The sequence below is a fragment of the Protomyctophum bolini genome, assembly GCF_963924005.1.
Source record: "Protomyctophum bolini genome assembly, chromosome: 22".
In the NCBI taxonomy this organism is placed as follows: Eukaryota; Metazoa; Chordata; class Actinopteri; order Myctophiformes; family Myctophidae; genus Protomyctophum; species Protomyctophum bolini.
The window spans coordinates 32266426-32281390 of record NC_137883.1 but is presented as its reverse complement, the minus strand read 5'-3'; the positions used below and the strand labels follow the sequence as shown (position 1 = coordinate 32281390).

The window sequence follows — 14965 nt, the reverse complement described above, 5'->3', positions numbered from 1 at the left end:
TGCAAACGACCCAGAATGTTTCCACATGCCGTCTTCACTAACGAACCCCACACTGTGGTACTGCGTGTTTCTTCCCAGGCATAATAATAATAATAATAGCTCAAATTTATATAGCGCTTTTCTAAATACCCAAAGCGCTTTACATAGGAACACTAGGAACAGACTTTATTAAGAAAAAAACAAAGCAAAACATAACAGATACAACAACAGTATTGGGTTAAAAAGATAAAAGGATAAACGAGACCTCAGCTCGGGGGAAAGCTATCCTGAAGAGGTGGGTTTAGAGTGAGGTTTTGAAAGAGAGGAGAGAGGGAGCAGCTCTGAGATGGTTGGGGTAGTTCATTTCAGAGTTTGGGGGCCGAAACATAGAAGGCCCGGCCCGTACCCCCAGATGCGGTACTTGGCCTTGCGGACCTTCAGGAGGTTGGCTTCACTGGACCTGAGGGGGGGGGGGACGACGACGACGACGACATATGGTTCGAGAAGATCGATCAGCATACTGTCGTCTCTGTCGGGATGGGGACCTCATAATGTTATGTCCAAAACTGTTTAGCTTTTTCGGAGCCCAGGATCACAGTAGATGATTGACACAGGGGTGAAAAATGGGTTACAAAATCGTGGGATAAAAAATATATAAAAAAAAAAAAAGAATGTCACTTGAGTGAAAGTACAACGTTTTAATGGAAAACAATGGATTAAGAACCTCAACGCGGATTTTCCTGGAGGTTTAAACATGCCACAATATTAGACAAGTTGTTTTGATTTTGTACCAAAACTCCACAGTATATACTCTAAGGCCGTATACAAGAATCTCTGTTGTGTCAGCGTGGTCAAGAGTTTTGACTGGCAGCGTAATGGAACAGTTGGAGAGCCAATACAGCATCCATAACAGCACAGCTTCCCTTATGCAACGCTGGCTTATTGAGTAAACAAAGGCTCTTCATTAAAAAATAAGACTCCTCGCTGAGATTAAATTCTCTTCTCTTTCATCTTTTCCCTCTTTGATTCTTAATGTTCTCTTTTGCGGTTCTATCTTTCTCTCTGTCCTCTGGTTCACTCAGCGGACAGAGATTGTAGGCGGTGAAAAGTCACTGTGGTCTGTTTTCCTGTCTAATTGCGAACGCCGTGAGCACTTACTATGAGACCTAGCAGATCATGTCTGTCTGTGTGTCCCCCCTTTGTGCCCATATATGGAGCTGAGTGACACTCCATATTTGGACGTATAGCTGCTTTGGGGACTCCTTATATGGTTATGGCTAAGATAAAAACTTAACTTAAAAATAATAACTTAAAAATAAATCTTAAAAAAACCCAAATATGTACGAGCTGCGTTCGCTTCCCGCGTTTGCGCGTCTTACTGGTGTCTAATGTCTATCTCCCCCTCCCCCTCCCCCTCCCCCTCCCTCTCCCCCTCCCTCTCCCCCTCCCCCCCTCCCTCTCCCTCTCCCTCTCTCCCCACAGGGCGAGCGAGGAGCTGAAGGAAGTCCCGGGGCCAAAGGTTATCCTGGCAGGCAGGTGCAGTAAATCTACTGTTTCAGTGATGCAGGGCCACACACACACACACACACACACACACACACACACACACACAGACAGACAGACAGACAGACAGACAGACAGACAGACAGACAGACAGACACACACACACACACCAGAGAACCCATTGATCCTAGACTGGGACCCACAATCAACACTCTAAACGTGCTCATGCTCAGGACCTGTGTTGTTGGTCTCCAGCGTGGAAACCTCATTATTTCGAAAATGTACTTTTCAGGATTCAAAAAAAAAAAAAAAAGCTTTGCACCGCGTTTCGAGAACGCAGATCTGCTATTTGTGATACTTCTGTGTGACGCGGCTGTTGTATGATCAAGTAGAACATTAATTTAACTGTTGTATGATCAAGTAGAACATTAATTTAACTGTTGTATGATCAAGTAGAACATTAATTTAACTGTTGTATGATCAAGTAGAACATTAATTTAACTGTTGTATGATCAAGTAGAACATTAATTTACTGTTGTATGATCAAGTAGAACATTAATTTAACTGTTGTATGATCAAGTAGAACATTAATTTACTGTTGTATGATCAAGTAGAACATTAATTTAACTGTTGTATGATCAAGTAGAACATTAATTTAACTGTTGTATGATCAAGTAGAACATTAATTTAACTGTTGTATGATCAAGTAGAACATTAATTTAACTGTTGTATGATCAAGTAGAACATTAATTTAACTGTTGTATGATCAAGTAGAACATTAATTTAACTGTTGTATGATCAAGTAGAACATTAATTTAACTGTTGTATGATCAAGTAGAACATTAATTTAACTGTTGTATGATCAAGTAGAACATTAATTTAACTGTTGTATGATCAAGTAGAACATTAATTTACGAGAAAAAAAAACACACAAAGTTTGAGGTTTCTACCCGACAGCAACAACATAATACTGTAGTAAGTATTTTGTACTGTGAAGGCAATAAAAGGCAATAATACATTAAAACTACATTATTTACCACTCTGAGCTCCAGCTCAGCCATTCTTTCCCCTTCAGGGAAAGTCATGTTTTGAAAGAAGTTTCCCAAAAGTCCCCCCCCTGCTGCGCTGATTCGAGTTTAGGACTGGCTTTTCTCCCCCTGTCCTTTAATCCATTCTGGATTGAGGTCGATTCAAAAGAAGGCTTCTAAATCCTAAAAAATTTCAGAAAAAAACATGTTTCTATGTCAGTGGTGCTCAACCCTTTTCATGTCAAGGACCCCCAGAATTATCTTTATTGGGCCACGGACCCCCATCTCAAAATATGTAGTTCCATGGACCCCCCCGCCCCCCCCCCCCCCCCCAGAAGCCAATATTTTAGTTTAAAATGTTCGCTCTGAAATATGAGCTTGTAGATCTGCTATTTTTTTAATAGCTAAATGATAACATAATAATTGTTAAAACACTAAAAGGGGTTCCCGTTCAGAATGGGTTCAAACCTGTTCTCTCCCCTTTCCTCTGGCGGCAGAGTCTGACACTCTGGAGCACAGCAGCTGGGAAAGCGCTCAGTCACTCTGTGCTGTTTGAATGTTTACGATAGCCTGGAGTTCAGGCTCGGGTCTCAAACAGTCGATCGTCAAGCCGATCGTCAAGCTCACGACGCACGGCATTCGCGCCGCGCCGTGGGCTTGTTGATCGGTTTATTTCTCCGATCGCCACAACCGAGTATAACTCAGGCTTTATATCCGTGCTAAGCTCTGATCCCTGTAGAGTCTTGTGACGGCGTGTGATGGATTAGGTTTTAGCACCCCCTACCATCTGTGTGTGCGTGCGTGCGTGCGTGGGTGGGTGAGTGGGTTTGTGCGTGCGTATGTGCGGGGGTTTGTGCGTGAGTAGAGAGAGAGATGCAAGTATGTCTCAACTAGACATTGTATTTTCCAGTGAGGAACGTTATCTTTACGGAGGTGTGGTGGTAGAGGGTACTCTGTTGATTGATTGGCTGGCGAGAACAAGGCCGTTCTGCTGATCTGCATGGTAAAAGCTTCACAGAAGAAGTGTGGATGAAGTTCGCTGTTAACATAAGTGGGGGGTTGCCAGATGTTTTTCTTTTTCCCCAATAGAGTTATTTTGCCCGGGGATTATGCAGGTTAAAGGGCAGACCTGGCAACCCCCCCACATACAGTTGTAATTATGGATTTTGCACGATGTGTCATACACACAAACACTGTTGTGTTCTGTCTTTTATGCTTATTATGCGTAATGAAAGCATTTTTGAAAGGCCTGCACACATGTTTACTCTCATACAGGCCTATTATATGTGACTGGGGCGTCTATTTTTCTCCTTTCTTTTAGGGTTTACCTGGGCCTGTAGGGAAAATGGGGCCTAAAGGTGTCAGGGTAAGTAACGTTCGAGGTAAAATACAATTTGAGAACAGATTTATTTGAGCGTTCAGCGTTGTAAATGAACTGGGAAATGTGTGCTAAATGAATTAACTTAGCCAGAGTGGGCACATAACCCATTCTGACCTGAGATCAGATTCTATACAAATGTCTTCCAAAACCTGAAAGTTTTCAGAAAAACTTATGTTTCTATGTCAGTCGTTCTCAAACTATTTAATGTCAAGGAGCCCTAGAATTATATGTAATTGGCCACCGACCCCCATCTGAAAATATGTAGTTCCAGGGACCCTCCCCTCCCAGAAGCAAAGATTTGAGTTGAAAACGTTCACTCTGACAGAATATATATTCAAAGATTTGTGCCACATTTTCACGATTTTTGTCAAAAATAGCAGACCTACAAGCTCGTAGCGCGGCACTCGGTGGCGCGCTATGAGCTTGTAGATCTTGCTATTTTTCAATAGCTATAAACATAACATAACGCTAACACCAAAAGGGGGTTCCCGCCCAGAATGGGATAAAATAGAGCAGGGCTGTAAACGCCGTTCCCCATGGGTTGTTAACTCTGATGATAATGACAGATGCGTGTGGCGTTTAGCATATTTGAGGTACGCTATGAGCAATTAACTCCAATTTCAAGCCTAGCTTAAATCCTCGACATGCTACTGTTGCCGTTCGAGTTAGTTTGCCGGCTGCCTATAAAACACCATGTCTTTTTCCCCTCTGCGGTTGTCAGGAGATTATGTACTGTATTTGCGGTGGATAATTTTCTCTCATTTTGTGGCCATTGTTTGTTATCCCGTTTATTCTTGCCTTCCTTATTTTATGCTTGATTTATAATTGGTTGCGTGCACGGTGACGTGCGCACGGAATAGCAGATCTACAAGCTTGCAGATCTGCTATTTTCCGACGCACGACGTACACAAGACGCAACCGAGAATAAATGTGGCACTATAGCCTCCTCCTTTCTACACGTTCTCACTAGTTGGTAATACGGTGATGAGTTGGAACATATATACTGTCACGCCAGACGTTTGACCCACTTCACGCTGAATGAGCGTGGAAAGTGGACGTGCGTCCTCACTCCCAACGCGTTGCAGATCGACGTGGCAGTAAAACACATTCCAACCATCAGTTCAGAGTTAGCATGTTCTCCACGTGTCCCCTAGGGTAGGTACCCTCACATGTTCTCCACGTGTCCCCTAGGGTAGGTACCCTCACATGTTCTCCCCGTGTCCCCTAGGGTAGGTACCCTCACATGTTCTCCCCGTGTCCCCTAGGGTAGGTACCCTCACATGTTCTCCCCGTGTCCCCTAGGGTAGGTACCCTCACATGTTCTCCACGTGTCCCCTAGGGTAGGTACCCTCACATGTTCTCCCCGTGTCCCCTAGGGTAGGTACCCTCACATGTTCTCCACGTGTCCCCTAGGGTAGGTACCCTCACATGTTCTCCCCGTGTCCCCTAGGGTAGGTACCCTCACATGTTCTCCACGTGTCCCCTAGGGTAGGTACCCTCACATGTTCTCCCCGTGTCCCCTAGGGTAGGTACCCTCACATGTTCTCCACGTGGCCCCTAGGGTAGGTACCCTCACAAAAAAAACATGCAGTAATCCTGGCCTCTAAACTGCCTCCCCCTGGCCAGCCGGGGCGCCTGATGGAGGGGAAAGGAACTGGTTGGAATAACGTGTTCCTTCCACGCGCTATACGTCCAACCAGGGAAACTCCCCCCTGTCAGGTGTTAAAGGAGCAACTTGGACACTCAGGCATGAAGGAAGCATGAGTTCAAGTCCGTTGCTCTCCCCTTGTCCCCCATATATGGGGACTAGGTTGCTCTCCCCTTGTCCCCCATATATGGGGACTAGGTTGGTCTCCCCTAGTCCCCCATATATGGGGACTAGGTTGCTCTCCCCTTGTCCCCCATATATGGGGACTAGGTTGGTCTCCCCTTGTCCCCCATATATGGGGACTAGGTTGGTCTCCCCTTGTCCCCCATATATGGGGACTAGGTTGCTCTCCCCTAGTCCCCCATATATGGGGACTAGGTTGCTCTCCCCTTGTCCCCCATATATGGGGACTAGGTTGCTCTCCCCTAGTCCCCCATATATGGGGACTAGGTTGGTGGAGGGTGTGTAGAGCCCAGGATCACATTAGATCATTGACACAGGGGTGAAAAATGGGTTACAAAATTGTGGGATAAAAAAATAAAAAAAAAGTAAACACATTTCAAACGTGCAGGAGTGAGTCAGACGTCTGCGTTGCATACCGAGAGAATCCCAACATCAAGTCGTTGTCAATTATGCGATGCGGCAAAATAACGCCTGCTGTGTCAAACCTCTGGTGCTTGGCGAGGTGTCGCCCAGCTCGTCGTACCGTACGACCCCAGGTGTGAGAATGTGTTGACCTCTTGACCTCAGCGGTTGACCTCTTGACCTCAGCGGTTGACCTCTTGACCTCAGCGGGTTTGTCTCTCTTCCCTCCCATGATGAGCAGGTTCTGGTTCTGCAGGAGGAAGTCGTCTGAGATCCCTGATGTGGGGGTATGTGCCCTTGGACTACATCGTGGAAGCCAGCACCATGCAGTCCATGGGCATATACACCTGCCTCAAGGCCTGTTTCTACTAGACCGCCGGCCCACCGGACCACCAGCACCATGCAGTCCATGGGCATATACACCTGCCTCAAGGCCTGTTTCTACTAGACCGCCGGCCCACTGGACCCACCGGACCACCAGCACCATGCAGTCCATGGGCATATACACCTGCCTCAAGGCCTGTTTCTACTAGACCGCCGGCCCACCGGACCACCAGCACCATGCAGTCCATGGGCATATACACTTACCTCAAGGCCTGTTTCTACTAGACCGCCGGCCCACTGGACCCACCGGACCACCAGCACCATGCAGTCCATGGGCATATACACTTACCTCAAGGCCTGTTTCTACTAGACCGCCGGCCCGTGACCGTCCACCTGCACACAGAGGGACACGCCCACATCCATGGACCCGAAACGGAAGACAATCGATCGGCTCCTTCCCGAGAGTCGCAGAGATTCACCTTCACCCATTTTGACCCGAGATCAGATTCTACAAATGTTCTTCTACATCCTGACAGTTTACCATTCTGACCTGAGATCAGATTCTACAAATGTTCTTCTACATCCTGACAGTTTTCTGAAAAAGCTATGTTTCTATGTCAGTCGTTCTTCTATTTTTCAAAAATAGCAGACCTACAAGCTCGTAGCGCGCCACTCATGGTGCCCTATGAGCTTGTAGATCTGCTATTTTACAATAGCTAAAGCTATGACATAATGCTAACACCAAAAGGGGTTAAATCTAACCCCCGGTCTCCAATGTGTCCCCTGTCCTATCGTTCCGTCTTCCTCTTGGTCTTTTCCTCGTCTTCCTTTTCATCACCTGTTCTTTTTTTTTTTCTCCTCCCGTTCATCTCCTCAGGGTCACATCGGAGTCCCCGGCCTTTTTGGTTTCCCCGGTGCTGATGGGGAGAGAGTGAGTATCAATGAAGTTTCGAACTAATCGATTTATTCAATTATAAAATACAGTCAATAATTGATAATTTATTAACACCCCGATCGCCCCGGGGGTTATTGAATCCTTTAAATCAGAGCGCTCCGGGATTTATAGCAGCGGAATACTTTTAGTGACGGACCGGATGTTATTCCCCGGATGTGGCTGAAGTAGCTAAATGTAGCCAAAACACTCGATGCGATCGACAACAACGGGAGGTATTAATTCTAACGCTACTAGCGACGGGACCGCGGCGGGCCGTCGAACACATCATCTTTGCTTATAGAATTGGACGGAATGATTTAGATCAAGAGTTATTCACGTTTAAAAAGTGTCGGTCTCGTCGGCTAAAATGGGCATTTTCGATGACGTCCCAACCGGAAAATAACATTGAATGTTGCGCAACAGACTGTGGAGCGATGCGATCTGGTTTTGATTTAAAAATAAATATCTGTCCTTTTTTATCCATCTCCGTCCTGAGCGCTGGTGCGTTACTAATTGATAGAACGGAGAAATCCGTCCTCGCCGTTCAGGGTGTTAAAATAAAAAATACAAATCGACCTGTCGGTTCAGGTGGGAAAAAAGTCACAATGGCAGTTTTTTGTGCCTTCATAGTTTGACGTATTAGTCTGTAATTATTAGTCTGCCTTTTGGGCATAAAAGGTTTGAAAACCCCATTCATGAGCTCCTCTGCGCCCCCAGCAGCGCAACGTCCCTTTCACAATATTTACACAGGATTGAGAGCCTTCAGCGGGGAAAGCCAAACCTCCCCCCTGCTGTTCTGGAACAGAGTAATACCTACTAGGACAGATGGAAACAGAGCTGCTTTGGATTAACCTTAGCCAGGACTCCAATTCCCATGAGCCTCCAGGGCAGTGTATTAGGTTGGCGGTTCCAACTCTCTAAGGAGATTCAGTGCCAAGTCTCAATATTTACATGCCTCCCTTTTTTTGGGCCAATAATAGTACATATCTGCTGTCGGTGGGGAAACCACCTAACTCCAAAATGTGAATTTTTCAGGGAATGAAAAATATATACGTTTTCAGGAAATAGAGAAAACCGTATATTTTTAAAAACAATGCAACACTGACTCATCAACCTTGTAAATGCATGAGAGGGCAAGAGGTGGTGGAGTTGGCTGCTTTAGCAGACAGTTTTTAGGGTGGAATGGATTTTAGAGGTTTTGTCTGAAGCATTTCCATTGGTTCAATTGTTTTAAACAAATACACAGACGTAAAGGGTTGTTCAATAGCATCGATTTATAACGACAACAAAAAAGGAGTTAGGTGGTTTCCTCCTGACTGCAACGATATGTACTTTACTTATATCTTTTTCCTTTATCCCTTTTCTATGTCTCCTCAAGTCTGTTCTCTCTCTCTCTGTCTGTTGTCTGTCTGTCTGTCTGTCTGTCTGTGTGTCTGTCTGTTGTCTGTCTGTGTGTCTCCAGGGAGCTCCTGGTGTCCACGGGAAGAAGGGCAAGATGGGTAGGCCGGTAAAGTTTTCTCTCAACATACTTTTTAGAAAGCCTGTTTTACTTTTAATGCAATAACAACTACAGTATGCACAGCATTGGCATTGCTGGCATTATTACAGCAATAAAAGCATGCATTGTTGCGGGCAGAGGGTGACCAGCGTGAACATCCTGATAGAAAGGCCTCATATAATTATGATCAAATGACCATCACTGATTCAAAGGGACTCTAGTAAACAGTGTTGTGTATAAATTACCCCCTGCTGTTTGCTTTAAATTGCTGGTGGATGTGGTAAAGCTCCACACCCCTAACTACAGTATGCACAGTGTTGGCATTGCTGGCATTATTACCACAATAAAAGCATGCATTGTTGCATATACAGTAGGCGTATACTCACTTAATCACTTATTTTAATTAGAGATTAACGTCCTCGCAAACAATACCATAAAATCTTCTTCATTGATTATAATTTACTTTACATTAAGTATGTGCTTATTGAAGTACAGTGTATTGTTTTTTTTACTTGGAACTCTGTGATAATATATTGTGTCAGTTGTGGGTTTGGATGCTCAGAGCGTAACCGCCCACAGAGTAGGGAGGTCTGTAGTTATTTGTAGTTATATTAATTTATTGGCGCCTGGAAGTGGATTCCAGATACTGCCAGGCTAACGTGTTTTATAGCCCGACTTTTACCCCGGCGTGGTCGCACACGCACACACGCACACACACACACACGCAGAACATCAATTCAGCAAGCTTGTAAAAGTCAAATCACACGATGGCTGCCTGCCTCTCTTAACTCATAGAATGCTGAAAGCGTTTTTAAACGTTTTATTATAGCCAAGCGCAAGAAGCGCATAACGTTTTTATACGTTTTATGGTCCAAAAAACGTTTTTTTATTGATTACTATGGTTCAACTATATTTGCGCCCGGACAACTCATAATGTAACACCGATCGGCTCTAAAAAGAGTTAAAACCCCCCCCTGCTGAAAAGAGGTGTTGGTCTGAGAAGCGTCTGGCACCGCCTATTGGTTGGTCTATGCGAGGACGTACGACGTAATGGAAACGGCCGTCCGGCATAGACCAACGCAGATGTCAGGGGATCTAAAATGGATGGGACAATGCTCTTGTTTGTGTGAATACACTCGATTCCCCCTCCCCTCCTGTTTCTACATGGTTTCTCCCGAGGGAGAATGGTGGGGGGGGGGGTCTCTTCCTCTTGGATCGCATTGGCAGTTCCCCCCCCACTCCCGAGTCCCCACTGCTTTCAACTGCAAGGCTTGCTCTCTCATTCTCGGAACAAGATACAACGCGATTTGCTCTCTGCCCGTATATAAACCTGCAACGATCGGCATTTGATTTCATAACGTAACGTTTGCCAGACACATGTGGAGTTAGTCATGGACAGATTGCACATCATTATCGAGGGCCCGCCATGATACGTTGGTCGCTGATCGCAAGCCGTACTGCTGCTGCTGCTGCGCTGCTCGCATCCATCCAACCATCCAATCCATCCCCCTTTCTCGTTACAACAGGCTATTATAAACTCACCGTCGAGCAGCCTGCCCTGCACCTAATGTGATAAAATGAACGGCAGGACAAAATCGGATCGATTATTATCTGTCTATCAGCAACATACGGGTGTTTGTCTTGCAACGACAGGTGGTGCTTTCTCGTTTTTTTTCTTCCAAATACGTTGACGTGCTGCTTCTGCCGCATCCATCTCGTTGTTTTTCTTGTTTTTTTTCCCAAACATGTCCAGACACAATCCGATCCAGTCTCGCGTCTCACCTTATAGATACGCGAGACTGGATCGATGAGGTTAGTGGTATGTCTGGACATGTTTGGAGCGGCACACGACAATCGACAATAATGTTGATTATGCAAGATCATTTCCTCAAAGCCTAGTTGCCCCCCCCCCCCCCCCCGTTACTGCGATTGTTTGTAGCTCGAATCACAGAATGAGTTCAATGAGCGTAGGGAGAGGGCACACATGGGGCTACGATTGAAGAAAGTTTCCAAGTCCGTTTTATGATCAGATAATGTGCATCAAGACTCTCTGCTTTCATAAGAAAAAAACTAATACTGTAATTGCGAATGCAATGAGCACTTACTATGAGACCTAGCAGATCACGTCTGTCTGTCTGTCTGTCTGTCTGTCTGTCTGTCTGTCTGTCTGTGTGTGTGTGTGTGTGTGTGTGTGTGTGTGTGTGTGTCTGTCTGTCCCGCTTACTGTATATGTGGACCTGGCCCTTTTGTGCCCATATATGGAGCTGAGTGATTTGTGAGTCATGGTGACATGAGTGTGATGGCGTGGTCCTGCTTTGGGGACTCCTTATATGGTTATGGCTGAGTCATGGTGACATGAGTGTGATGGCGTCTTTTGTGACCATATATGGAGCTGGCGTGGTCCAAGCACTAACTATGACACCCTGCAGATCATGTCTGTAATTTATTCTAATTGTTAGTGCAATTTACGATCTGCGTTCGCCTTCCGCGTTCGCGCGTCTTACTCGTAATAATAAAAATCACACCCCTGTGAAGTGAGCAGTGCAATGTTGTGAAGTGAGCAGTGCAACATTGCACTGCTCACTTCACTGGGGTGTGATTTCTATTATTATTACAGTATTAGTATTTTTCTTATGAAAGCAGAGAGTATTCTGTTTCATACGGTATATAGTATGTACATGTCGCTATAGGCCTTATTTTGTGAATATTTAGTTGTTAGGTCCATGCTCTCTAAAATTATCTTTTTCAGAGAACTTTAGAGATGGCATGGGCCTGAATAACTATTATTCACAAAATAAGGCCTATAGCGACATGTACATACTATATACCGTATGAAACAGTCGACTCTCTGCTTTCATAAGAAAAATACTAATACTGTAATAATAATAAAAATCACACCCCTGTGAAGTGAGCAGTGCAATTGCACTGCTCACTTCACAGGGGTGTGATTTTTCTGGGTGGTATTTTTCTTATGAAAGCAGAGAGTCTACTGTTTCATACGGTATATAGTATGTACATGTCGCTATAGGCCTTATTTTGTGAATAATAGTTCTTCGGGTCCATGCCTTCTCTAAAGTTCTCTGGTGGGCGCAAGCTGCATTCAATAGCCAATTAGTGACAAACTGTATATGTGTACAATGTGTACTGTTTTCCTCCTAAAAGTAGACATTCAGGGCTTTCATTCGGTATATGGTTTGTATAGGATATTATTTGTGCTCAATTTTATATCGGTCTTTTGAACTAAAAAAACTGAACTGAAATGTCTGTCAACTTCAGGCCTCCATATCTCTGTTGTTTTTTTTCACAAGCAGCGTGCAGGCAAAAGCAGGTGTTAGAAAAAGGTCAATATCTCCAGAATGGAAGATGGTAGAATCATAATTTTTTTTTTAAATTGAAGTGGACAAGTTGGGCTTTCTTTTTATTTATGCGATTGTGATTCTCGCTATAAGAGGCCCCTCGCTGTGGGCCCCCCAAAAAGTTCAAAAAGCCCATGTTAAGCCTTCAGCACCAGTAAGCCTTGGTCCGCTAGAACCTGTAGCAGTCTATGTGTTAACATTAAGGGCCGATTCATAATCCTATTTTACCGCTGTTTCGGCGCTGTAGTGCCGAAATGATTTCGGCTCGTCAGAAATTTTCAGTAGCACCGAAGAGCCGACTTCAGGACGGTACCTGCCTCCCCCCCCCCCCCCCCCCCGAACCTCAAATGACGTCACATTGTAGGCTCTACAGCGCCGAACCGACTTTTATTCGGCTCTAAAATAGGAGTATGAATCGGCCCTAACATTAACCCTGGCACGGCCTATATCCGGCATGTCGTTCTAGGCGAAAAACTCTCAAAAATAGCCGATCTACAAGCTCACAAAGTCACAAGACGGTGTAAACGGGTTACAACTAGTGTACTATAGTTCTGTTCTCCTCCTTGAGGATATCTGTGACCAGATTTGACTGAGAGACTGCCATCGCGCAAATTACAGCTTTTCACCAGAGGAGAAAAACTTTATTTTTTTTCAAAATCAGTTAATAGCACAGGCAGACTCTTCACATACTAGAGCATGTCTGAAATAAGAGCTGTAATCGACATTTAAATATGAAATAAATGCTTAAACATGTAGCTACTGTAGGTGTATTGTTAGAGACCACAGAAGACATGTAAAAATGAAATAAATGCTTAAACATGTAGCTAGGTGTAATGTTGGAGTCCACAGAAGACATGTAAATATGAAATAAATGCTTAAACATGTATCTAGGTGTAATGTTAGAGACCACAGAAGTGAACCTTTCAAGCCAGTTTTCTCAACTCGCTGTTTCTCTGCAAGACATTACTAGTATAAGCCATATCTCCCAAACCGGTGGGTCAAACTGAACAACCAATATGATATGATTCCCTGCTTTCACATGACATGAAACGAAAACGAAAATTCAAAAAAAATCCAATGGCAGTCCCTCAGTCAAATTCAGTCACATATTGCCACGCTGTCAACTTGACACAAAACGTTCACACACGTGTTGTATGCAGGTCCTAAAACCACTGGCTGGACAGGCAGGGCATGTTCTGCATGCACACAACAGGCATGCAACACATGACAGGCGTGCACACGCCGGGCGGGGGACACCAAAAATAACGGAGATGTTTCAATTAGCAGCGCTGCTACCCAAGTAGTCGATGCATAACGGAAAAAGTTTGGAGGATGCAACATGTGTTTCCGATCAAAACGAATTTAACCCATTCTGACCGGGCACCCATTTTGGTGTTAGCATCATGTTATGCTTTACCTATTGAAAAATAGCAGATCTACAAGCTCATATCGCGCCACCGAGTGGCGCGATACGAGCTTGTAGGTCTGCTATTTTTGAAAAATTCGAAGAACGACTGACATTTTTAGAATCTGATCTCAGGTCAGAATGGGTTCATCAGACCAGTGTGTGTCCAGTGGAAACCTCGTATGAATCTGATCTCAGGTCAGAATGGGTTAACTTATCGACATTTTCTTGGAAAGCCACGGCACTTTTCCAACATTATTCCGTCTGATGTGTCTTGTTGTGGGCCCGCCCCATGTTGCAACAATTAGCCTCTTATTGCTTTCTCCATATTTTCTACATCAGCCTCTTGTCACACAGACGCGGCCTCTGTCCTCTGTCCATCTCTGGGGCCGTTTTGCTGCTTTAGTCGGCGGTTTTGTTTTTTTCTTTTTGTGTGTTTTTAGTTTTATTTTCCCGTCTCGCGTTGAGAGAGGCAGAGAAAGACCTCCACAGGGAGCTTTAACCCATTCTGGACTGAGGTCCATTTAAATGTTTTCTATGTCAGTGGTGCTCAACCTTTTTCATGTCAGGGACCCCCCGAATTATCTCTATTGGACCATGCGGACCCCCATCTCAAAATATGTAGTTCCAGGGACCCTCCTCCGAGAAGCAAATATTTTAGTTAAGAATGTTCTGCTCTGAAATATAATATTCAATGATTTGTGCCACATTTTAACAATCTTTCCAAAAATAGCAGACCTACAAGCTCGTAGCGCGCCACTCGGTGGCGCGCTACGAGCTTGTAGATCTGCTATTTTTCAACAGCTAAATTATATAACATTAATGTTTAAAACACCAAAAAGGGGGTACTTCCCGCCCAGAATGGGTTAAGCACGCTTAACCCATTCAAGGCTCGCTTCTGTGGGGCGTGGAGCGCTGAGCCGCGGCGGTGCTGTTGATCTTGGCACGGGCGGGCGGCGAGCGTGCGCTGAGCACGTGGCGCGGCCCGGCCGGCCCGCGCCCCGCGCCCCGCACCCCCCCCCATGCCACGCCTCTTGTCCTGCTTCCAGAATGGAACCGTGAACGCCGGCATAGCGGAGAGAGAAAAGGAAGGAGCCCTGTCAGCAGTTCCTGAGCCAGGAGAGGGTTTTTTTTCCTGTTTTTCTTTTCTCGGGACAGTTGAGCCCTATTTTATAACCTTAGCTATTTGAAAATAGCTGAGAACGACGTGTGGAATCGTCATGCCTTGTGAACTTGAATCGTCAACTTGTGAATTTCTTCATAGAACACATTTTACTACTTTTAACTTTTTTGGTGCAGATTATTTTGTACTCCAGTAAGTTTT

General features: G+C 45.0%; 1 protein-coding gene across 3 annotated transcripts in view; it reads left to right on the top strand.

The window, feature by feature from the left end:
• Positions 1-14965, top strand: part of LOC308310289 (uncharacterized protein) — a 151196-nt gene that overhangs the window by 56366 nt on the left and 79865 nt on the right. For all 3 annotated transcript variants that reach the window (XM_080756569.1, XM_080756568.1, XM_080756570.1), the window contains exons 9-12: positions 1462-1515; positions 3832-3876; positions 7326-7379; positions 8845-8889. In XM_080756569.1, the coding sequence (XP_080612695.1) occupies positions 1462-1515; positions 3832-3876; positions 7326-7379; positions 8845-8889 (198 nt within the window). The remainder of the gene's footprint in view (positions 1-1461; positions 1516-3831; positions 3877-7325; positions 7380-8844; positions 8890-14965) is intronic.